Here is a 23,854-nt window from a genome sequence, read left to right on the forward strand (position 1 = left end):
ATGGGGCGGCCAGTTCCCTCGCCAACACTCAAACACTCCAAATGTGGGCTATTGCAAGCCCCAGCCAATTAGACACCCGTTCTTGTCCATACAGGGCCAAGCTTGTCAACAGAAATGATGCCTCAACCTCTCCTCTCTCCCCCACCCTTCCCTTCCTCCTCCCTTCTTTCTTTTTCCTTCTCCGAGACAGTATTTATTTTGTGACTTCCTTAAAGTGACATTCCTTCATTGCTTTTTTAAGAAATTATTATTTTAACGCATGAGGGGAGTGGTATGATAGGAGCTAGTACTTTTGGGTGCTCAGACGAGTAGGCCAGGCCACAGTGCGGGTTTTCCTGACTGTAGGGAGGAGAGACCAGTGAGGTTTAAAGGGTTTTGAGATTTGGAAGCAAAATGCAGATTTGATTGTGGGGAGAGAAGGGCGAACCATTTCCCTTCTAGTTTTTTTTTAAAGAAGCCCCCCCCCCCAAGAAAGGTGCTGCTTATAGCACTGCCCTCTAGGGGTAGCGTTGGACTCGGCCGCCTAAAGATAGAAGCATACCCATGGTTGGCTGAGGTGTCCCCTGGCAAACAGTTCTTTGATCGTCAGACTCTGCCTTGTTCTCACAGCATGTGGTGGGTGGTGGCACCTGGGAGCCGGTTTTTATGGAGCTCAGGTTGGCAGCCAGCCTGGGAAGTAGAAAACGGAGCCGACGGTTCACAACCGATCAGGCCGGCAACGGCCCAGGAGGGGCCGGACGTGCGCGTGAGAACAACCTTGACAGGCTGGGGGTGCCCTGAACGGTTTGGTGGTTTTGTTGTAAGTGATCCTGCATAACAGAGGAATGGCCCTCGGATGCAGAACCGGTCTCCCATGATTACCCGCCAACGTGGGGGGAAGAGGGGGTCGTCTCTGAAGGGCTGCTGAGAGGGGTAATCCTGTAAGAGCCAAGATACCATTGGCTGTGGAGATAGGATTGAAGTGCCATAATTGGAGGAGGGAGTATTGAAAGTGTGTGGCTACGCTGGCTCCTTTCCTTGCCTTTTGGAGCCACTATGGAAGGGGGAGAGAGGAACTTCTGCTCCTGTTTACACTTCCCACAGCATCTTGATATTTGGATCCAAATCCTTTTGTCCCTCCCCAAAATCCGGCATGTCCAAAGCTTACACCTGCCTCCAAAGGTCTCTTGTTTTTGCTTCAACCGGGGCTGAGGCCAAGCCAAGGGGGTGCATTTTCATGCCTCTCCTACCTTCTGCCCACGGCGACAGCCTGATGCCCATCGCAGGGTCATGGGATTTGCCGGACATCTGTGGCCCTGGGGCCAGAGAGCGCGCGCATGCCGTAGGCTACACGGCGATTCCCCACTGCCAGGGTGGCCACTCCGCTGCAGCTTCTGCTCCTTCTCCTCCTCCTCCGCCCGAGCTGCTTCTTGACTACTCCCATCCAATCCCACGGACCCCTCCGCTCCCCTCGAGGACTTGTGGGCTTCTAGCTTTCGTGGCCCTCCTCCCTACATCCCCCTTCCTGCACGCACACAATCAAAACATTTTCGACGTTGAAACTGAGGGCTAGAAGTACTTCCAAGAGAAACTGAGGGCTACAAGTAAATTCCAAGAGAAACGGGTCCAGAGTTTACTACCCTGAAAATCCTGTGTGTGTGATTTTCTTTTCCTGCGCTATCATGAGCCAAGATTCCGCCGCCAAAAAAAAAAAAGTTCCTCCGTCCCCATTTCTGTCATGTCCTCCCCCTCCCCTTCTTCCCTCCACTCATCCCAGTTGGTGAACAACCTCCCCCCCTTCCCAAACATATCTGTACATAACAGAAGTATTTTCTATAATGGCTGCATCGCCAACAAAAAAAAGCAAGAAGAAAAAAATGCAGAAAAAACCTTAAATGTGCAATATCGCATGAGTATTTTTTTTCCAAAGAAGTCTCTATATTGTACTTGTTTATTCAGCAGCTCAGCTGCCTTTGTTTTAAAGAACAGGGAATTGAAATTACCGTGTTTAAATATAATTAAAAATATTTTAAAAAAAGATTGGGCTTTGGATGTGATCATTTCATAAGGTGCCGTAGGGCTGCCAGTTCCCTCTTCACTAGCGGCGGGAGATTTTTGAGACGGAGCCTGAGGAGGGCGGGGTTTGGGGAGGGGAGAGACTTAAATGCCTGCTCCTACATATGAAGCCAGCTGGGTGTCCTTGAGCTAGTCACAGTTCTCTTCGAGCTCTCAGCCCCACCTACTTCATAGGGTGTCTGTTGAGGGGAAGGGAAGATGATTGTAAGCCGGTTTGATTCTTCCTGAAGGGGTAGAGAAAGTCGGCATATAAAAACCAACTCTTCTTCTTATGCGCCAGTTAACCCAACCAACACTTCCGCTATCTGGGCCTGTTAATGGCAAGGCTTTTGACCTAAAGCTTACATAACTATTATGCTCTCGTTCACCCCCTCCCCAAACAAACAGAAGTTTGATCATCAGAGCAGAATGTCCCTGGGGGGGTGACTCAAGCCCTCTTTGGACTAAAATTAGAGTTGGTCATTGGCACTCCCTCTTCCTCCCTAGGCCAAGCCTAACCTGTTGGTAAGGATGCCAAAGCGAGGAGGTGTCGCCCTACGTAAGGGTGAGGCACCAGATCTGAGAGTCTTCCAGGCAGGAAAGAGCTCTGCGGCGCTGGCTCCCCCTGCCTCTTACCCCTGGGCTGCCTCTGCCATCCCTCAAAAAACCCAGGAGTTTTGGCCAGCTGCTTGTAAACGCTACAGTCCTCTGGGCCCTCTGCCCCTGGGAGTTCAGCTCCCAAGCCTCTGGGCTGCCTCGCAGCAGTTAGTAAACAAATAGACAAAACCTCTCCCTGCCTCCTCCGCAGGCCAAAAAAACCTTGGTGCAAACAAGTGCCCCCGGGGAGAAGAGATTGGCTTGCCGTGGCGTAACCGCTGAAAAGTGAGAGCACGTGGGACAAATGTGTTTGTGTTAATTGTAAGTGGTATTGACACCTGACGCTGGGAAGATAATGTTGCAAGCACACCTGGTCTGAAATTCCTGCTGAGCCCCGGTACCTTTTCGTAAAGCAAGAAAGATCCGAGTGCAATCTTTTTACCAGATGAATGGAGATAATCCAATTTCCTTGCTACCTGGGCAGAAGCTTGAGACAGTAGCTCCCTGCTGGGTTACTGATTGTTTATGTCTGAATTGTATCAGTCTGCGTCCAGGCGGAACTGGATTTTGTGTTGTCATCCTATAGCAATAATTCACAACTGAACAGTCCACGCAGGAAAATCTTTAAATAGTATTTTTTTTAATTAAAAAAAACAAACAAATCCAGATGCACCACATATACAACTTACATTCCTCTTACAATACTTCTTACTTGGAACAAGATCCCCCTCAGGTCCCAGATATGAACGGAGCTAAATCATACTGTTAGGAGCCCCATGGTGCAGAATGGTAAGCTGCAGTACTGCAGCCCAAGCTCTGCTCATGACCTGAGTTTGATCCCGACGGAAGTTGGTTTCAGGTAGCCGGCTCAAGGTTGACTCAGCCTTCCATCCTTCCAAGGTCGGTAAAATGAGTACCCAGCTTGCTGGGGGTAAAGGGAAGATGCCTGGGGAAGGCACTGGCAAACCACCCCATAAACAAAGTCAGCCTAGTAAACGTCAGGATGTGACGTCACCCCATGGGTCAGGAATGACCCAGTGCCTGCACAGGGGACCTTTACCTTTTATAAATCATACTATATAATTTGATGTTACTCTTTGATTCTGTGTGTACGGATATATCTTTGATTCGTCACTAATTTAAACATTTATTCTAAAATCTTCATCCAGTCTATGTATTACTAAGCTTCTTTATTATAATTATACATTCATATATTAGTACTCAATTCTAGGTATTAATTCTAAACCTATCCATCAATGTTTCTTAACTATTGGTAATAATACCTTATATTTCTTATTACCCAATATTTATGGCTATTACTTTATAAATCATTTAGTATCTACTCGGGGGGGGTTACATGGGAAAATCTTGTTGCAAATGATCGCTATAGCACAATAATTGTGCATTATCCAGCAATGGGGTGGGTTCAGCCTCAGAGACGCGCCTTTTCTTCACCTCCCCTTCCTCAAAACACCCAGGGCCGGTGCCAGTCATTTTTGCACCCTAGGCAAGGCTAACTACTTGTGCCCCCCATTGCTAACCAATATTTAAGAACAGATGTCTTGTAGAAAAAATAAAAGCACAAAACTTTTTAGGGGTTGTTCTATTTAATTACATTCCATAGCACGGTTGTGGTACTTACCTTAAAATAAGAAATATAAATTGTCAGTTGCATTTTTTCCCTAGTTTAAAACTGTGCCCCTCAGGCCACTTCTGTGCCCCTCTGAGGTCTGCGACCGCCTAGTTCGCCTAATGGTAGCACCGGCCCTGCCTACACCCCAGAGATCATAGGGGCACTGCATCCTCTTCTGTGATAGTCAAAGCAGATTTATCTGTCGAGCAGATCCTTGCATGTGCTTTACACGAGCAAGTCGCACAGCGTGCTTCAGTGGAAGTCCAAGTTGTCATAAAAATCTATACGTGTGAAGTATTGTCCAAGCTGAGGAAAAACTGAGCTGCAAAGGGCCAAAAAGAGGGAACCAGGAGGGAGTTCAGCTTTGGGGCCTTGAAATAGGAAGTGTAAGGGATATCAGAACCAAATTCAGCCTTGGCAACAGCGCTAAAGAAATCCCAAGTAAGGGTTTCCAGGTAGCCTAACATGACCGGCTACTAACCAGACTCCTACCCAGGAGACACTTCCCCAAGGAACCTAAAGTCTCTAGCCTTTCCTTACAATAAATAACTAGCAGGATTCTCTCCCTTCCCCACTTACAAGATTCTGTTTAATCTGTGCCATAATGCACTGAACCACCACCAGAATCTGTTCTGGGGGGAGCAAATCAATGTCCTCAAATAATAGGGAGAGTTCTGCCTTTTGAAGATGTTAAAAATAGGTGACAGTTGCGAACACTGGGAGATTTCCCATGCAGTCAATATCATGCAGCTTCTCCGAAGACCTCCCAGAAGCACAACCATCACAAAGGTGGGCATTTTATGTGCGCTAAGAAACTGAACACGACTTCCCGGCGCACACACCCGGTGGCTGCTCAGCCAAAGACGTGTGTAAGCCCTGCACGGGGCCATCTCCTTTGAATCCTGGGGTCCAACATGCAAAATGTACAAATCTGGAGTTGTTTGACCTGTCCCTCGTTTCCGTTTTAGTGCCAACCAGCTAGGCCCAGGTGCCTCCGAAAGGAGTCTAGCCCCAGGTATGTCATATCCCCCCACACCCCGGCTTGAGTTTCAAGTACAGCCTTTTCTTTAAACAGCAACTCGCTGAGGTTTTGCTACCTGCCCAGGTATGCAAGAGGTGTGGCTCATGGGACAGGCTTGTTTGCTCAGGAAGTCAAATCACACAGACGGTTTCCAGCTTCTGCTCGTCAGGTCAAGATGCCACCGGCTCTGTGCCCCGTGGAGAGATGGTAGGGTCCCAAAGCAGCTGAGCGGGTAGGCCTGTTATCTGCTAGGAGTGTCTGACAGGTAAGTCTAAATGTACGATGGGGCTTCGGGGGGAAACGGGATCTGAGAAAGGGAATTGGGAACCAGGGCTCTTGAAGCTCTGACGCATGGAGACCCTGAGAAGCAAAGTGAGAGGACCTGGAAGACAAGGTTCTTTGGTCCTTCGGTGTGGAGGATTTTAATAGGGAGTAGATGGAAATGGAAAGCAGGACTCCAGGGTACTTCGGGGCTTTTGTTATTTAAGGTTCTTTTCATCGGTTTAGGAAGTAAGGGGGGATTCCAGAGTTTTGGGTTTTTTTCAGCTCAGAGTCCAGCGGATCACCTAAAAAACCCCTGAGTCCTCTGCTGGGAGTGCAATGGGAATTGCAAATAAAGAAGCAGCAGCTACCAGAATTCTGTCACAGTCTTCTGCCGCGTAAGCAAATGTCTCCGACCATTTGGCCATGACGCACTAAGAGTAAACTAAACCAAATCTCATGCTGAAAATTGGGAACTGCAAACAAAGAAGCAGCAACTAATGGGGGCGGGGGGGGGATAACAGAGCAGGGAGCATGCTGGGAGTTCGGTCTCCCCCACAGGGGGGGCACAAAACTGAGACCGACGCTCCAAGCGGGCTTTGTGCGAAAACCGCATTATGCGCATGTCTGTCGCTACCACCGCCACCGGTGCTTATTCTGCCATTCGCGCAAACTTTTCGGGCAACGGTGTCTGCGACCCAGTTGGAAGCCCCCCATTTTGAAATCCTCGCTTCAGAGCTGGAAGGTTATGGATTTTTACAAGAAAGGGATATATAAGAACCGCAGCTCTGTTCCAGAGCCGCCTTAGAAGGCTGGGCCTTTTGCACCCAGAGCTGTTCGGTAATGAGTGGGCCTCTGGGCATATGCCCAGTGGGGAGCGACTGCAGCCAGGACCAGGGGCAGTCCATGGGCATGATTTGAAGCCGGAATGAGCCTCAGCACGTAACACCCAGCTTAAAAAAAAAAAAAAAAAAACATTTGGGATGGACTGTGGCTCAGTGGTAGAGCATCTGCTTGGCATGCAGAAGAAGGTCCCAGGTTCAATCCCCGGCATCTCCAGTCAAAGGGACTAGGCAAATAGGTGATGTGAAAGACCTCTGCCTGAGACCCTGGAGAGCCACTGCCGGTCTGAATAGACAACACTGACTTTGATGGACCAAGGGTCTGATTCAGTAGAAGGCAGTTTCATGTGTTCATGTGCTCACCAAGGACTCTGGAGTTTTCCCAGGCAAGGCGTCAGACATTGTTCGTGGTTGGCATTCAAGCAGGCTAAAGGTATTGAATGTATTTTCTTTAGGGCTATGGATAACTGGTTTGGTTTTTTAAAAAATATGTGTTGGTCTCGGTTTCATTGTTAACCATTATTGTGCCCTGTTGGGTAGAAAGGCGAGATACAGATATTTGAGAAAGGTAGGAGCTGAGCATTCTGGGTTCTGGATGATTTTTGATAACCGAACACATGGGCGTTTCTTAATTTCCTCTGAAGGGTGCCACAAGGATTAGTCCTGCCTACACTTCCCAACCTGTGGAATAGAGACCCTTATATCTAGGCATTTGGTTGTGGCAAGTAAAAAAATACTTTTCACATGCTCTAAGGTGCTTCCGGGTTTGTTTGTTTACTTTTGTATATCCCACAAACAGGCCTTAGCGATCAAAACGGATCCCAGGGCTCAGCCCTGGTTGAAAATCAAGTCCCAGGCAATAGCAACATGGCCTTCAAGAACAGCAATATCTAGCAGTGATTTCCTAGACTCTGTCGGAATATGGTTGCCACCACTTTTTTCAGGCAGGGCTGTTGTGTCTTTAAGGGTTATTCAAAATACATACAGCCTCTCCACTGGGACTGCCCGAGGCCGTTCACCATATTAAAATCCAATTAAAACAGCTCATTAAAAATCTTATCCGTCACAGAAATCAACCAGTGCAGTTAAAAACTAAAATCAACAAATAGCAACCGATTAAAATAATAGGAACGCCCGAAAGCAATTTAAAAAAACTGAAATAAAAACTGGCCTGGTATAGGAAAAGGAGGAGGCCTGTGGGGCTACCACTGAGAAGGTCCTTACCCCTTATGGCCACCTGCCTCTCCTCAGAAGAGCAGGGAAACATGTAAAGCAACCTGAGATGGTGAGGATCACATCATGGAATGGCAGGCAGCAGAATTCTGCACCAGCTGAATTTCTACCTTGGTTAGGATTGCCAACCTCCAGATTCCAACTGGAGATCTGCTGTTACAACTGATCTCCAGCCGACAGAGATCAGATCACCTGGAGAAAATGGTTGCTTTGGCAAGTGGACTCTATGGCATTGAAGTCCCTCCCTTCCCCCAAACCCCGCCCTCCTCAGGCTCTGCCTCAAAGACCTCCCACCGGTGGTGGCAACCCTAACCTTGGTGATGCAGCTCTGGGGAACGATCACATTTTATCACTGCAGGAGCCTTGCCTGTAAAAGGGTGGGGGGTCTACTTGGAAGCTCACCTGGCCTGTAGAAGGGAGGGCGTTGAAAAAGCAAGCTTTCATTTCTTGGCTGTTAAACTAGACACCTGATCAAAGCCTCCCGCCCATCTCGTGCTCTGAATCAATGTTAACTTGGCTTCCTTTTGCATCCACGCCCACAGCGCTGCCAGACCTTGGCTCAAATAGCTACCTGGCAAATCTGCGGCTGGATTATAAGCAAATTTTGGAACAAGGAGGGGCATGCATTTATCACGACCACACTGATTTTGATCCCGTGTGGGCCAAGGGAGGAGACTCGGCTCAGCCTCAGGATTTATGACGCTCGGCCAGGCTAGACGGCAGAATTTCGCCTTTAATACAGCTGTCTTGCCAGGTGAAATGCAGCGGGTGTGCCAAGGAGGTGCTGCAAGACCCTGAAGAGCAGGGTGAAAACTGATGAGGTTTTTTTTTTTAAGGGAGGGTTGCCATTAGGGTTGCCAACCTCCAGGTAGTATACAGTACCCAAAGGGGAGTGGTACCTGGAACACACATATACATAAAGTACCACTGATGCATTGAATATAATGGTTTATGTGGTTTCAAAAACGTGATTTCCAACAAATGATTCAAGTTATGCAACAAAACAATTTATACAAGTTGCAACCATTTATGCAAAGTTTACAAGGTTTCGCGAATCTTATATTTGTTTCGCTGTGTTAGCTTCATCAGAAGTCTGTTGCTGCGGTACAGGAAAATCTTGACTTTCTGATTTTGCTCCTGTTGCTTATATTCAGTGCATCAGTGGTACTTTATGTATATGTGGGTGGTGGCTGGAGATCTCCCACTATCACAACTGATCTCCAGCTGATAGAGATCGGTTCACCTGGAGCAAGTGGCCGCTTGGGCAATTGGACTCTGTGGCGTTGACGTCCCTCCCCTCTCCCTACCTCACCCTACTCAGGCTCCGCCCACAAACTCTACAAGTGTTTCCCAACCCGGAGCTGGCAACCCTGGTTATCATATATATACACACCCCTAGCGCTCTAACTTCTCCAGAATAGCATGCACAACGCAGAAATAAGCTTGATCTTCTACTCCAAGTACACATTGAAGGGTGTGGGGCCAAGGTAACCCTTGTACAGTTCTTTAACCACTAGAGTGGCACTTGAGTAAGGAAAGAGCTACTGGAGCCGGATCTCCTGAGCCTGTTTTTGGGAGGAGTGGGAGGGATGAGTCAGGCTTTATAAGAGAACTGGAAACGAAACTGCAACCTGATTCCTTGGGTTAGGTCAAGGGCATCATGGGATACTGCAGGAGGTGGGCTGAGAAGAAGCCAGGACTGCCAGATTAGAGAAGGGTCAGGAGGAAGACAGTAGGTGGGGATAAAGACAGCCCAGGTAGGGTTGCCAGGTCCCTCTTCACCACTGGTGGGAGGTTTTTGGGGTGGAGCCTGAGGAGGGCGGGGGTTGGGGAGGGGAGGGACTTCAACACCATAGAGTCCAATTGCCAAAGCAGCCAATTTCTCCAGGTGAACTGATCTCTATCGGCTGGAGATCAGTTGTAATAGCAGGAGATCTCCAGCTAGTACCTGGAGGCTGGCAACCCTAGGCCCAGGGTTCTAAGACTGGGTTTTCCTGCTCCACCAAGAGTAGTACTTTAAGGTTACCAACCTCCAGGTGGGGTCTGGAGGTCTCCTGGAATTACAATTGATCTCCACACTACATAGATCCATTTCCCCAGGAGGAAATGGCAGCTTTAGAGCTTCCATAGAGTCTAGGAGACATCATATCCCTGCTGAGCTCCCTCCCCTCCCCAAACACCCCTCCCAAAAAAAAAATCTCCTGGAATTCCCCAAGCCAGAATTGACAACCCTACATTCGGGGTAAGGGAGAGGCAGTTTGAGCCGGCCAAACCCAGTGTGGCATGACACATTTTATTTTATTTATTTTAATTTTATTAGATTTATATCCCTCCCTTTCCTGGCTACAGTCAGGCTCAGGGCGGCTACCAACCAGAAATTAACAAGCACGTTAAAAATACATACTATAAAATTTAAAAGCCTTCTAGGTTCGAAAATTCAGTAGGCGCCCTAGCAATAAATACAACGCAATGACGGGAATAGCCAAACAAGGAGGGGCGGAGAAAAAGGTGAGGGAAAGCAAAAACCAAGGCCAACACTAAAGAATTAAATAGAGTTGCCAACCTCCAGGTGGTGGCTGGAGATCTCCCGCTATCACAATTGATCTCCAGCCGATAGAGATCAGTTCACCTGGAGAAAATGGCCGCTTGGGCAATTGGACTCTATGGCATTGAAGTCCCACCCCTCCCCAAACCCTGCCCTCCTTAGGCTCCGCTCCCAGAGTCTCCAGGTATTTCTAACCGGAGCTGGCAACCCTAGAATTAAAGGGAAAGTAAAAATGAAGGTAGAGGTAAGGGTAGGGTTAGGCAGGCCAGCTGGGATGCAACGGCTGCTGCCTCAACATCTTAGTCTTACACGCCTTGCGGAATTGCACCAGGTCCCGCAGGGCCAGGGTCTCACTTGACAGCAGTTCCACCAAGCCAGAGCCAAAGCTGGAAAAGTTCTAGTTCCAGGATCTCCGCTGGAAGGTTTTGGGGAACATCTTTCTCTGTTTGGGACCCTGGAGAGGCAGGTCAGACACGTCCATGCTGCTCTGTTGGATGAACGGATGGTTTGAGGCAGCTTCATCTGTTCAATGAAGAGCGGATTCAAAGTACGACGGTCCTCACAATCATCCCCAGAGGCAAACGGAGGATGCGTACTAACACTTACAATGGGTCAGAGTTCTATTGCAAGGTTTTACCCCCAGATCTAGCAAAGTCAGCTTTCATGTGTGTGGGGGTTAAGTTCCGCCAAGTCATTTCCGACTCATGGCAACCACAGCCTTACCTGCCAACATCATTGTCTAGGAAACCTCAGTCAAGGTAGATCTGACCAGAACAAAGCAGACAACACTCGAAGGAGAAAGAGCCGAGTGCCTGAAATCGAGAGTTCTCCTGAGCTGTTTAGGGAAGCAGGGCCTGCCTTGAATTTCGAAACCACATGTCTAGCAAAGGAAGGGAAGCCAACAGATGTTCTTTTAGCTGGTTGTGAATGGAGCATTGGTGAAGAGGCTAGCAGCTTTCCTAGCCTAGGGGACAGTGGTAACTTTCTCCTCTTAAATTCATCAGGTTGTGTTAAAACTCTTAAGAGTGGGCTACCTGGCACCATGAGCGACTCAGACAGGTAAGAATGACTGCTAGGAGGATAATCTCATTCAGCCCCTGTCGATCTTTGTTTTCTGTTGCCCCAAATGGTTGGACCAGAACCAACAGGTTGAAATTAAATCAAGAGTTTCTGTCTAGACATTTGGAGGAATTTTCTAACAGGGTGGTTCCTCAGTGGAGCAGGCTTCCTCGGGAGGTGGTGAGCTCTCCTTCCCTGGAGGCTTTTAAGCAGAGGCTAGATGGCCATCTGTCAGCAGTGCTGATTCTATGACCTTAGGCAGTTCATGAGAGGGAGGGCATCTTAGCCATCTTCTGGGCATGGAGTAGAGGTCACTGGGTGTGTGTGTGGGGGGGAGGTAGTTGTGAATTTCCTACATTGGGCAGGGGGTTGGACTAGATAACCCTGGTGGTCCTTTCCAACTCTATGATTCTATTATTCTTTTTTAAATTTTATTTTATATAAGGGGCACAGAAAGGAAAAAAAGGGAGGGGGGAAATAAGAAAAAAGATACATCATCCTCCAAGCTTCCACATAGATTAAATTTAAAAGGAAGGAAAAGATTTTACCAAATATTATCTCATGCGAAACATTACTCCATCTCAAGGTTCTCTAAAATGAACAGAAATATGTTTCATCCACTGAGCCTCCATATCAGCTAAACTTAAGAAAATCTAATACCATATCTTTTATTAAATATCTTACACATATGTATATCTTGTATACCTGTGTGAATTATCTTTTATGTTTCCTTCAACCTTATTGAATAAATTATTTACCACTTGAATAATAATTATAAAAAGGCTGCCATCTCAACATATGATTCTATGATCTCAGATTTAAACAGCAATGTTTCGCAAGGACAGCTTTACTGTACAGGCAGGTGGAGCAGCTAGTTGTCTAGGGTATCGCAACGCAACAGGTGCTTGTCGCGGTGGATAGTGCATATAAATCTCCATCTTAAGCGGCTGAACTCAGCACGTAGTCTGGGGCCCTGAGATTTTTATAGGGGTCTAATGCTTGGGGTGCCAACTCTGGGTTAGTAAATTCTGAGAGATTTGGGGGTAGAGCCTGGGAAGGGTGGAGTTTGGGGAGGGAAGGGAGTTTAGCCTGGGTGTAACGCCACAGAGTCCACCTTCTGAAGCTATTTTCTCCAAACAATGCACTCTCATATTTGGTCTGGGTGCCTCCATACTTCATGGATAACACAACAGGCTTAGAGCCAGCCGGGGGGCTTCCAAGCAAATCTGAACTTAGCCAAGGTTATCAACCTCAAGATGGGACCTGGAGCTCTCCTGGAATTACAACTGATCTCCTGGCGACTGAGATCATTTCCTCAGGAGGAAGTGGCAGCTTTGGAGGGCAGGCTGTCATCACATCCCCTCCTCGAACTCTGCCCTCCCAAAGCACTGCCCACAACTCTCCAGATGTTTCCCAAAACAACCCTAAAATTTCTGGCCTGGTTTGGGTTGCCAGCCTCCAGGTACTGGAAAGGAAAAAGACACCGCTGTACTAGGACCATCCGGCTTAGGAAATCAGTACAGGAGCGAAAGGATGAACGTTACCAGTGCAAAAACTTATATTAATAGCTACATATGACTCTAGTAAACAACAAAGTGATCTCTACAGTAGACTGAGAAAGAACTTGTGTGAAGAATTCGAAACGGCCGTATCCCCTTATATCTCTGGTTTATGCAGAGTGGACTTCTGCGTTGAACCACCTCACATGAACTTTTCCACTCTATAGAGAGACTTTTTCCTGTTGTCCATGCATTATATTTGGATAGTCTACTGTAGTAAATTACAGTAAAAGTACTGTAGTAAACACTTTGTTGTTTACTAGAGTCATATGTCGCTATTAATATAAGTTTTTGCACTGGTAACGTTCGTCCTTTCGCTCCTGTACTAACCTCCAGGTATTAGCTGGAGATCGCCTGCTATTACAACTGATCTACAGCTGATAGAGATCCGTTCCCCTGGATAAAATGGCCTTTTGGGCAATTGGACTCTATGGCATTGAAGTCCCTCCCTTCCCTAAACCCCGCAATCCTCAGGCTCCGCCCCCAAAACCTCCCGCCAGTGGAAAAGAGGGATCTGGCAACCCTAGGCCTGATGCATCTCTGTTTGGAAAGGCAGCCACCATCTGTTAACCCCCTTCCCCTTTACCTCTTCCAAATTCCTCCTAAACCTCATTTAATCTGTAAATTCCACTACGTAGTCAGTCCTGTGAGAACCCTGCTGTTTTCAATATGTAAGAATTAAACGTTCTTCACTAAGGACGTCCACAAAATGTACAGCTTGTTTTTATTCTGTAAAGTATTTTCAGATGTTTGGTTGTTTTTCATAATTCATTCTGCCTTTGCTTGGTGGAGGGTGGGGGCGAAATAGGGATGCAAAACCGTTTGATGCAAAACCTCTGAATGGGGAGTCAGGCAACTTCAGTGCAGTAGAGCCTGGCACCCGCTTGGAAGGAAAGTTGCCAACCTCCAGGTGGGGCCTGGAGATCTCTTGGAATGACAACTGAGCTCCAGACAGCAGAGATCAGTTCCCCTGGAGGAGATGGCAACTTTAGAAGGCAGATTCTATGGTATACTATAGAGTCTAGGAGAAACGGAAGTCCTAGAGTGACATTACATCCCTGCTGAGCTCCTTCACCCCCTCTAATTCTGTACTCCCCAGGAATGTCCCAACCCGGAGTTGGCAACTCTATGAGAACAGCTAAATAAATGTTAGTACTAGTTTTCCCCAGTTGGCAGGGGCGGGCTGTGGATAATAGCAGGTCAGGGTTCAGGAGACATGGGGGGCTCCCAGTGTCTTAAGGAGCCAGAGGGCTTTGGCAGGAGTGGGGTGGGGGGAGCTGATAAGCAGTCTGAGAAGAAGGCTCTTTCTGACTTGCCCAATTTTTCCCCCAGCAGAGGTGACGTCCCCAAACCCAGTGCCAGAGCCATCTATGGTGAGTTGGTTTTTTTTGGGGGGGGGGTCTTTGTGTTTGGGTGGTAAGAAGGCTCAAAACTGAATGGTGTGTGTGCGTGTGTGGAGGGGTATTTCAGCTTCAGCTAGGGTTGCCAGGTCCCTCTTTGCCACCGGTGGGAGATTTTTTGGGCGGAGTCTGAGGAGGGAGGGGTTTGGGGAGGGGAGGGGCTTCAATGCCATAGAGTCCCCCAAATTGCCCCCAAAACCTCCCACGGGTGGCGAAGAGGGACCTGGCAACCCTACATATATATTCACTGCCCTCAGTTAGCTTGTGGCAGGAAGGGTGGGCTATGAACACAAGGAATAAATGGTTGGACTCTGTCTGTAACTGCGTTCGCCCCAATTGATCCTTACCTATTCTTATCTTGCCTATTGTGTTGTAAGAGCAACGCAACGGAGAGAGAGAGCGACTTCTGGCCTTAACTGTAAATTATGAGAGTCTGCCAATCTTAACCACTACACCACGCTGGCTCACATATTTTACCTTGGTGCCAAAGTTGCTTGGGCCAGCCCTGTTGGGGTGCGCGGGTGGGTGGATAGGTTGCATCTAGCTCACTCCTGAGTTCAGATAGCAAGCCAGTTGCACCGGGAAGCAGCCCTTCTTCGTTGGCTTCCTGCTCTAAATGTCTGCAAACCTTCCATAAAGCAACTACTGACACAAATTGGTAAGACGTACCGTGTTCACCCCACGGCCAACATTTAGATTCTGCGCTTGTTGTGGATGAGGATCTGTCCTCTCGCTTCCAAAACACTTTCAGAAGCCACAAAAGCTGATGGGACTGTAACAGTCATGAAGAATACGATTGCTTTGGAAATTAGTTTGTCCAAAGCAGAACTGTCTCTGTGGGATTGGCTTATCTGCAGCAGTTTTCTCCACCCTTGGTGCATTAGCGTGCAATATAATTTTAAAGGGCCTTTTGTGCAGACGTTACTGTCTTTATCACCGGAGATGGAGATGAGTGAACGGCTCAGTAATTTACTTGTGCTCCTTACTACTGAGTCAGGTCATCAGTGGATCCTTCAACCCTCACACCCTTCCTGCGTGTCCCTTCTTTCTCAGGAAATCTGCTTTCTGAATTTCAAAGTCTAATGGTTACTCATGTGCTGGTGGGGAGGGGGAGGGAGATGTCGGAGGAAGGAACAAGAAGGGTTGACTTTTATGTGAGTTCCTCGCAAGTCAAACTGGTTCCCCCAGGGACAGGAGCTAATTATCTCCCTCTGCTCTAGGCAAGGAAATGACTTCTTCAGAATTGAAATGTCTTCCTTAGAGGGACAGATCCTTGGGTGGTAGGGTGAGGTCTTTTGAACTAGACAGTCCTGTTTCAGAACTAGTATTATTTGACATGGAAGGTGGAGCTTACCATGTGGTTCTAACCAGCGTGGCATAGTGGCTAAGAGCAGTGGTTTGGCACGGTGGACTCTGACCTGGAGAACCGGGTTTGATTCCCCACTCCTCCACGTGAGCGGCGGAGGCTAATCTGGTGAAATGGATTTGTTTCCCCACTCCTACGCATGAAACCAGCTGGGTGACCTTGGGCTAGTCACACTTTCTCAGCCCCACCTACCTCCACAGAGTGTCTGTTGTGGGGAGGGGAAGGGAAAGTGATTGTAAGCTGGTTGGATTCTTCCTTAAGTGGTAGAGAAAGTCGGCATATAAAAACCAACTTTTCTCTTCCTCCTCCTCCTCCTCCTCTCCCCCCCCCCCCGGCAGTCTGAACAGCAGTATGTTGGGGACATATTCAACAGGTGACGCTTTCCTCAGCATGCAGAAAGGAAAACTTCATCTGTTGGACTTCTGCCCTCTGTGCCGCTATTAAAAGCACGAGGCTGCTGCTGCCACAACGGAGGCCAGATTTTTCCTCACTGGAGAGGAAAGGGCCAGTAGGAAGTACAGCTCTTGCTCTCTGCCACAAATCTGTTACAGATAAACCCCCCTCTTTTAAAAAAAAAAAGAAGAAGAAGAAGAAGAAAGGACTTAGTATTTTATTCTCCATACCTCTGACAATCTCACCAAATTGCCACTGAACTTCCTGGTCTACCTTACTGTCTCAGGTAAACATTACGAAGCAATTTCACCCGCTGTATAATATGTTTTCTTTCCTTCTGCAGAGCAGAGGAAAAAATATTCCAGCGTCATCATGGCGGACGTCTCCCAGTATGCTGTCAACGTAGGTGCCTCTCTCAGTGGGTTCTCTGGGTGGAGGAAGATGTATTTAATGAGTCAGAGTGGAGAGGGCTGGGCGTGAAACCAGAGCGATCAGATGAAATGCCCTCGTCCAGCATCCTGTTTCTGACCACAGTCCAATATATGCTTCTGGAAAGAAGCGCCAGGAAGCAATAGCCTCCCCCCGCTGTGGCTTTTCTCCCAATAGCAGGCATTCAGGGGTATACCTGCCTTGGACATGGACATCCCATTTAGCCATCGTTGTTAGTAGACCAGTCCTCCATGAACTTTTCTTGTGACTGGGAAGCTCTCTTTCAAAGAAGCTTCTCCGCCAAGTAGGGTTGCCAACCTCCAGGTGGCACTAAAAATGGTAGGTGTGTGTGTGTGTGTGTAAAGTGCCTTCAAGTCGCAGCCGACTTATGGCGACCCCTTTTGGGGTTTTCATGGCAAGAGACTAACAGAGGGGGTTTGCCAGTGCCTTCCTCTGCACAGCAACCCTGGTATTCCTTGGTGGTCTCCCATCCAAGTAGTAACCAGGGCTGACCCTGCTTTGCTTCTGAGATCTGACGAGATCAGGCTAGCCTGGGCCATCCAGGTCAGGGAAAAATTGTAGCTACAATGGCTAAATCATATAACCCTCATATAAGTAAATAAGTAAAGAGAGCCAGTGTGGTATAGTGGTTAAGAACGGTGGTTTGGAGTGGTGGAGTCTGATCTGGAGAACCGGGTTTGATTCCCCACACCTCCACATGGGTGGCAGAGGTTAATCTGGTGAACTGGATTTGTTTCCCCACTCCTACAAATGAAGCCAGCTGGGTGACCTTGGTCTAGACACACACTCTCAGCCCCACCTACCTCACAGGGTGTCTGTTGTGGGGAGGGGAGGGGAAGGTGATTGTAAGCTGGTTTGATTCTCCCTTAAGTGGCAGAGAAAGTCAGCATATAAAAACCAACTCTTCTTCTTCTAAATAATTGAACCTAAGATCGGTATCTGCATGCTTGAATATTTTAAAATGTTCTACAAGGGGCACTTCCAATATATTATTCCTTATACAGGAAAGACTTTCCATTATATAGTGAATTCTTGAGAAGTATATGAAATTGACACACTGTATTGACAAGCTGTTTGTAAAATGTAATTGACACAGTGATAAATTGTATGGAAGTAATACATAAGAACGGCAAAAAAGCTTACCGAATTTATTATTTACTTATATGAGCGTTACATGATTTAGCCATTGTAGCTACAATTTTTAGTACTGGTCTTGAAAGTAGCTTGGGTTTGTTTTTGTTGAACCTCCAGTTCCCCTGGGGAAAAGAGCAGCTTTGGAGGGCATTAAACCTCACTGAGGTCCCTTCCCAATTGCTGCCCTCCCCAGGCTCCACCCCCAAATCTCCAGGAATTTCCTAACCTGGAGTTGACAACCCTACTGCCTAGTTTGAATTTCTCATCTGTGAGGGAGAAAGGCTATAATGCAGGGAGATCCTTAACTGTTTGGGTATGTAATGTTATCTTCAGAGACACGTAGAAGGAACCCCCCATGGACAAGGAAATCCCTGAGCATTGTACAGATTCTGTGGAATAATGGTTTATTTAGATATGTATGCCCCAATTTTCTCTCCAGTGGGGACCCAATAACTAGGGTTGCCATCTCTGGGTTGGGAAATACCTGGAGACTTCGGAGGTAGAGCCTGAGGAGGGCGGGGTTTGGGGAGGGGAGGGACTTCAACAGGGTATAATGCCATAGAGTCCACCTTCCAAAGTGCCCATTTTCTCCAGGGGAACTGATCTCTGTCACCTGGAGATCAGTTGTTAATAGTGGGAGATCTCCAGCTACCACCTGGAGGCTGGCAATCCTACCAATAACATAGCTTATAACATTGTTTTCCCTTCCACCATTTTATCCTCCCAACAGCCCTTTGAGGTAGGTTACGCTGTGTGACTGCCCAAGGTCGCGCAGCATGCTTCATGGCAAAGTGGGGATCCAAACCAGGGTGTCCCAGATCTTAGTTGGATACTCTAACATCTGCACCATGCTGGCTCTGGAACACCTCAATTCATGTGCATGCTACATGTGCATGCTAGGCCACATGCAAACACCCTAGAACACACTCCAGACTATCTTGCATTGGAAGAATCATTGGAGAAATACACCTTTCCAAAAAGGTGGTCTGCCATTCCCCCAAGATTCCCAGTTCAAAAGGCAGTGAAATGAATAAAGCACCTCGGTGCCAGGCACAGTCTGCCCATGTCTCTCTTGCTTCTGTGTCCTCCCAGCACCTTGTGACTTTCTCTATCGGGGAGGAGGACGATTTAGGAACCGTGGAGGATGCGATAAGGAAACTGTCTGTCATGGATGCCCAAGGGAAGATCTGGGCTCAAGAGATGCTGCTTCAGGTCAACGGATCTGCCGTCAAACTTTTCGATGTAAACTCAAAGGTAAAGGAACTACCCAGGCCAGAGTTGGAAGACAGCTGCAGGGATGGAGAAGAGGCTGATGGGAACCTCCTGGGTTCCATATAGGCTTTTCGGCATGGGTTTAGGTGACTTTGGTCATTTATGCATGGGTACTTTCACTCATGTTCGCCCCTGGTCTATCTCGGTTGTTCCTTGGAGTTATGCATGAGTTTTCCATCCATTAGAGATGACCTCGCTGCCAGCCCTCGCAATGTCCGGGTCTTCCCATTCCTCTGTTAACCCGACTCTTCCCTCTCCCCTTAGCAAAGCCGGGTGAAATCCCTGTGCATAAGGCAAAGTGCGGGGCACCCAAGTTTTGTTTTGCTCACAGCCAATTACAAAGCAGCACGTCCAGAGGCGGGGACTGAAATACTTGCTGCTGCCTCGGAGCTCTTTCTGAGCAGAAGAAAATGTTTTTAAAACCGAGGCTTAGATTCCAGATTGCTCTGTTTTTTATGTTGTTATTCTTAAAATGCTTTTTTATGTGGCAATTGGGTTGGGGGGGGGATTTTCTCTCACAGTAAGCACTACAAGTAAGATAATTACAATGCAGCATTTCAAGGGGCAGGGACTGAAATGCTTCTTGATTCGAGCTCGGAGACTGCTGGTGCATAGATTCCCAACAGGAAAGTGTGGGTCCAACGAGCAACGAACCTCAGGTAAATGACCTTTGTTTCCCCTTGCAGGAGGAGCTGGAGAACTATGGATTGGCCGCTGTGGTTCGTTGCGAGGCAGTCCAATCTGAGACCCGGTCCCGGTCCCTGCTTCTGCTGGTGTGCCAGGAGCCCGATCAGCTCAAGCCGGATGTCCACTTCTTTGCATGCGACCACGTTGGGGTAAGCAAATTAAGAACAGCCAGGGCCCCGCTGGTTCAGACGAAAGGTCCGTCAGGTCCAGCATCTCGTTGCTCACAATGGCCAATAAGGTGTTTCCTGAAGGCTCATAAGCTACAGCAGAGGCCAGAGCCCTCCAACAATAGGTATTTATGGGTATACTGCTTCTGGACATGGAAGTTCTATTTCACTGCCACGGCTACTAGCCATTTGTGAGCCTAAAAACTGGACCTTGCTAATCTGCCACGAACGTTAATGGATAACCCCATGGAGTCATTGGGGTCCGATCCTCTGCCAGCATCAGGGATTATATTTAAAGCATGTTTTATTTTTAAGGGAGATTCTGTCTAAACTCCTCAGTCTTTTCACTAGCTCTTTGCTCTCTCCACTCCAGGCTGAATTGATCCAGCAGGATGTTCACAGTGCTCTGTTGGACTTCAAATCCGGGGGTAATGCCCAGAGGAAAGAGGCACTCAGGTGAACAGAGAGCCATATGTCAGCACAATCAAAGGGATGGGAAGAGAAAAAATGAAGCCTGTCTGGGGACTTATCTGCACCAGGAACTTACTTGGGGGCTTCCAGCCTTTAATCCACTGCTATCTTACCAGTATGCAGCATTGGTCTTTTATGCATGGCTGTTTCACTCGCCATCACCCCTTCAATGACTTTGGGTCATTGTGTCGATTATGCATGCTGTTTCCGACCCTCAGAGGTCGCCTCGCTCTCCCCCTGCACTTTCCCACATTTTCAGAGACCTGTTTTGTCTCAAATTTGAAAATGCGGACAAAACGCAGAGAAAGGCACTAGCTGGAGATCTCCTAGCTATCACAACTGATCTCCAGCCGATAGAGATCAGTTCACCATGAGAAAATGGCCGCTTTGGCAATTGGACTCTATGGCATCGGAGTCCCTCCCCAAACCCCGCCCTCCTCAGGCTCCGTCCCAGAAACCTCCCACCGGCGGCAAAGAGGGACCTGGCAACCCTAATTAGAAACCTGCTTTTCTTTCTCCCAAACTGATTGTGAAAGAGTTCGAGAGTCCAAGCAAGCTGGTGGAGACCCGATCCTCAAGCAGTTTGGGAGGGAGAGTGGGGTTGACCTATCGCTGGAAGCCCTAGGTAGCGTGGGGTGGGGGGTTGCGGCCTGGGTTACTGAGGCCTAGAACAGCACGGGGGAGAGGCTGTGTCATCTCTCCATCCCTTTTATCTCAGCCGCTGTCCTTTTGTTTCTGCTTTACAGAGCTGCCCAGAACTGGCTGGGCAACCAGCCCAAAGAGTCTCCATATACTGTGGTTGAGTCCCCCAAGCCTTCCCGGACACAAGTCATTTCCCCACTGCCCCCCTCATCGGATCCAGCTGAAAAGCAGCCTAAAAGTGGTGAGAACCTGGGGCCTGGTTGGTTTATTTCACTGTTATAACATTATATATTATGTAGTATTATGTATTATATATTATGAAATAATACATAAGTGATGCTTAGGCCGTGGCAGCCCCCCACTGGGGAGAAAAAACGGGGGTTACATAAATAAAGTTAAGAAAGTCGGCCAAATGGAGGGGAATGGGATGTATAACAGAGCCACAGTTAAGGTGAGCCAGCGTGGTGTAGTGGTTAAAAGGGGTGGTTTGGAGCAGTGGACTCTCATCTGGAGAACCGGGTTTGATTCTCCACATGAGCGGCGGAGGCTAATCTGGTGAACCGGGTTGGTTTCCCCGCTCCTTACCATGAAGCCATGTTGTTGTTTTTTCAAAGAAGACTTGGTTTTTTATATGCCGACTTTTTCTGTCACTTAAGAATCAAACCGGCTTACAATCGCCTTCTCTTCCCCTCCCCACAACAGACACCCTGTGAGGTAGGCGAGGCTGAGAGCGCTCTAAGAGAGCTGTGACTAGCCCAAGGTTACCCAGCTGGCTTCAGGTGGAGGAATGGGGAAACCAACCTGGTTCACCAGATTAGCATCTGCCGCTCATGTAGAGGAATGTGGAATCAAACCCGATTCTCCAGATCAGAGTCCACCGCTCCAAACCACCACTCTTAACCACTGCACCACGCTGGCTCTCCATGGTCTAATCTAGGCAGGGTTGCTGGCAGCTTTAATTCGTTTTTTGGTTTCTTTTATTCTCATCCAAACATTGTCAGGTTTTCACTCCCCCTTTCCTCTTGTTTCCAGGGTTTAGGTTTATTTTAAGATTGCTTTGTATGTGTATGTGAGCGCCAGTGGGCAGGAATCTGTTCATTTTATTCCTGTACAGCGCCTGGTATATTTCAGGCACACTTATGAATGATAAATTGAATGATGATGAGCTGGAGAAGAAATGGACCAGGAAAAGTCAGAGCTGTCTGCTCTTTCCCTGCTGTGAGGCTTTTTTATTTCATAATATATAATACATAATCCTACATAATATATAATGTTATATCCATTAAAAAAAATTATAGTCTAAACAGAGTTCAGAATTTTTAACTGCCAGCATGGTGTAGTAGTTAAGAGCGGTGGACGCTAATCTGGCGAACTGGGTTGGTTTCCCCACTCCTAAACATGAAGCCAGCTGGGAGACCTTGGGCTAGGCACAGTTCTCTCTGAACTCTCTCAGCCCCACCCACCTCACAGGGTGTCTGTTGTGGGGAGGGGACGGGAAGGTGATTGTAAGCTGGTTGTATTCTTCCTTAAGTGGTAGAGAAAGTCGGCATATAAAAAACAACTCTTCTTCTGATTCTTCAGACTTCGTACTATTCCAAAAAGTAACAGAAAGTGACCAAATTTGCACAAACCTATTTTGTGCATGTCTGTCTCCTTCCCAGAACTTCCTATATGCAGATATTTCCCCAGTTAACATGATCGACTCTTCTTTCCTTATCCATTTCTCGATATCTGGGGCTTTCTCCCATCTCCATGCCTAAGGTTGCCAACCTCCAGGTACTAGCTGGAGATCTCTGCTGTTACAACTGATCTCCAGCCAGTAGAGATCAGTTCACCTGGAGAAAATGGCTGCTTTGGCAATTGGGCTCTATGGCATTGAAGTCCCTCCCCTCCCCAAAAACCTCCTGCTGGTGATGAGGAGGGACCCTATCCATGCCACAGCTATTAACATTTTGGCTGCGGAACAGAAGTTTCCCATTAAATACATCTTATTAACTGAAATCTAATGCCAATAAAGGCTTCGTATTCATTAACTGAAATCCCTTTGGGCCTACTGTTCAAAATTGCTACAAGTGGCTTCTTTTTGTATTGCCGTTTGCAAAATTGCTCTCACTGACTTAAATACCTGATTCCAGAAGGCTGGAGCAGTTGCTGTGAAAGACCCAGAAGTGGTCTCTGGGTTGCAGGCCGGCAGCCCCGCCCTTCCTAACCTCCTGTTCTTTCTGCTTCCAGCCCTTTCGCTGCCTGACCTGGCCGTCATCCGTATGGAGCAAGATGTGGTGAGTTAGCTGGATAGGTGTGGCTTGCAAAATCAGAAGAGAGCGATTAGATTTGCAGAAACTGGGAGGGGTTGCCATGGAGGCAGGTTTTACAGATCTGCTTGTGTCTCTTCCACATTTGCATGTGCCCAGAAAAATGGCTACATCCCCCCCCACCCAAAAAAAAGATGTCCTAGGCTTTTAGCCGGGGCACGGTTGGCAGGCACAAGTGGTAGAGGAGAGTGATGGAGAGCCATACCTGTTGATTTTCTCCCTGCTGCGCAGATTTTAAAAGCAGAATCTGGGCACTTTTGCATTTCTGGATTCTAAAAATAATACTCATGTATCGTTAGGGTTGCCAGGTCCCTCTTCGCCACCGGTGGGAGATTTTTAGGGCAGAGCCTGAGGAGGGCGGGGTTTGGGGAGGGAAGGGACTTCAATATCATAGAGTCCAATTGCCAAAGTGGCCATTTTCTCCAGGTGAACCGATCCCTATCGGCTGGAGATCAATTGTAATAGCAGGAGATCTCCTGCCACTACCTGGAGGTTGGCAACCCTACGTGTCATGGGTAGTTTTAACATTGAACGCTGTCTTTTTTCTGGGAAATATTTGACTGCAATCTGGTGTAGTGGTTAAGAGCAGTGGTTTGGAGCTTCTCCATGTGAGCGACGGACACTGATCTGGTGAACCGGGTTGGTTTCTCCACTCCCCACATGAAGCCAGCTGGGTGACGTTGGGCTAGTTACAGTTCTCTTAGAGCTCTCTCAGCCCCACCTAGCTCATAAGATGTCTGTTGTGGGGAGGGGAAGGGAAAGAGATTGTAAGGCGG

The 23,854-nt window shown here is 47.9% G+C and overlaps 1 protein-coding gene across 1 annotated transcript in view; it reads left to right on the forward strand.

The window, feature by feature from the left end:
• Positions 1–11,208: 11,208 nt before the first annotated feature.
• EPS8L1 (EPS8 like 1) overlaps positions 11,209–23,854 on the forward strand; it is a 32,517-nt gene continuing 19,871 nt past the window's right edge. Inside the window, exons 1-9 of the mRNA XM_056863648.1 lie at positions 11,209–11,225; positions 14,120–14,157; positions 16,287–16,345; positions 18,620–18,781; positions 19,486–19,635; positions 20,027–20,109; positions 20,871–21,007; positions 22,266–22,271; positions 22,999–23,045. Of these exons, the coding sequence (XP_056719626.1) occupies positions 11,209–11,225; positions 14,120–14,157; positions 16,287–16,345; positions 18,620–18,781; positions 19,486–19,635; positions 20,027–20,109; positions 20,871–21,007; positions 22,266–22,271; positions 22,999–23,045 (699 nt within the window). The remainder of the gene's footprint in view (positions 11,226–14,119; positions 14,158–16,286; positions 16,346–18,619; positions 18,782–19,485; positions 19,636–20,026; positions 20,110–20,870; positions 21,008–22,265; positions 22,272–22,998; positions 23,046–23,854) is intronic.

Source organism: Euleptes europaea, chromosome 18 (genome assembly GCF_029931775.1).
Source record: "Euleptes europaea isolate rEulEur1 chromosome 18, rEulEur1.hap1, whole genome shotgun sequence".
In the NCBI taxonomy this organism is placed as follows: Eukaryota; Metazoa; Chordata; class Lepidosauria; order Squamata; family Sphaerodactylidae; genus Euleptes; species Euleptes europaea.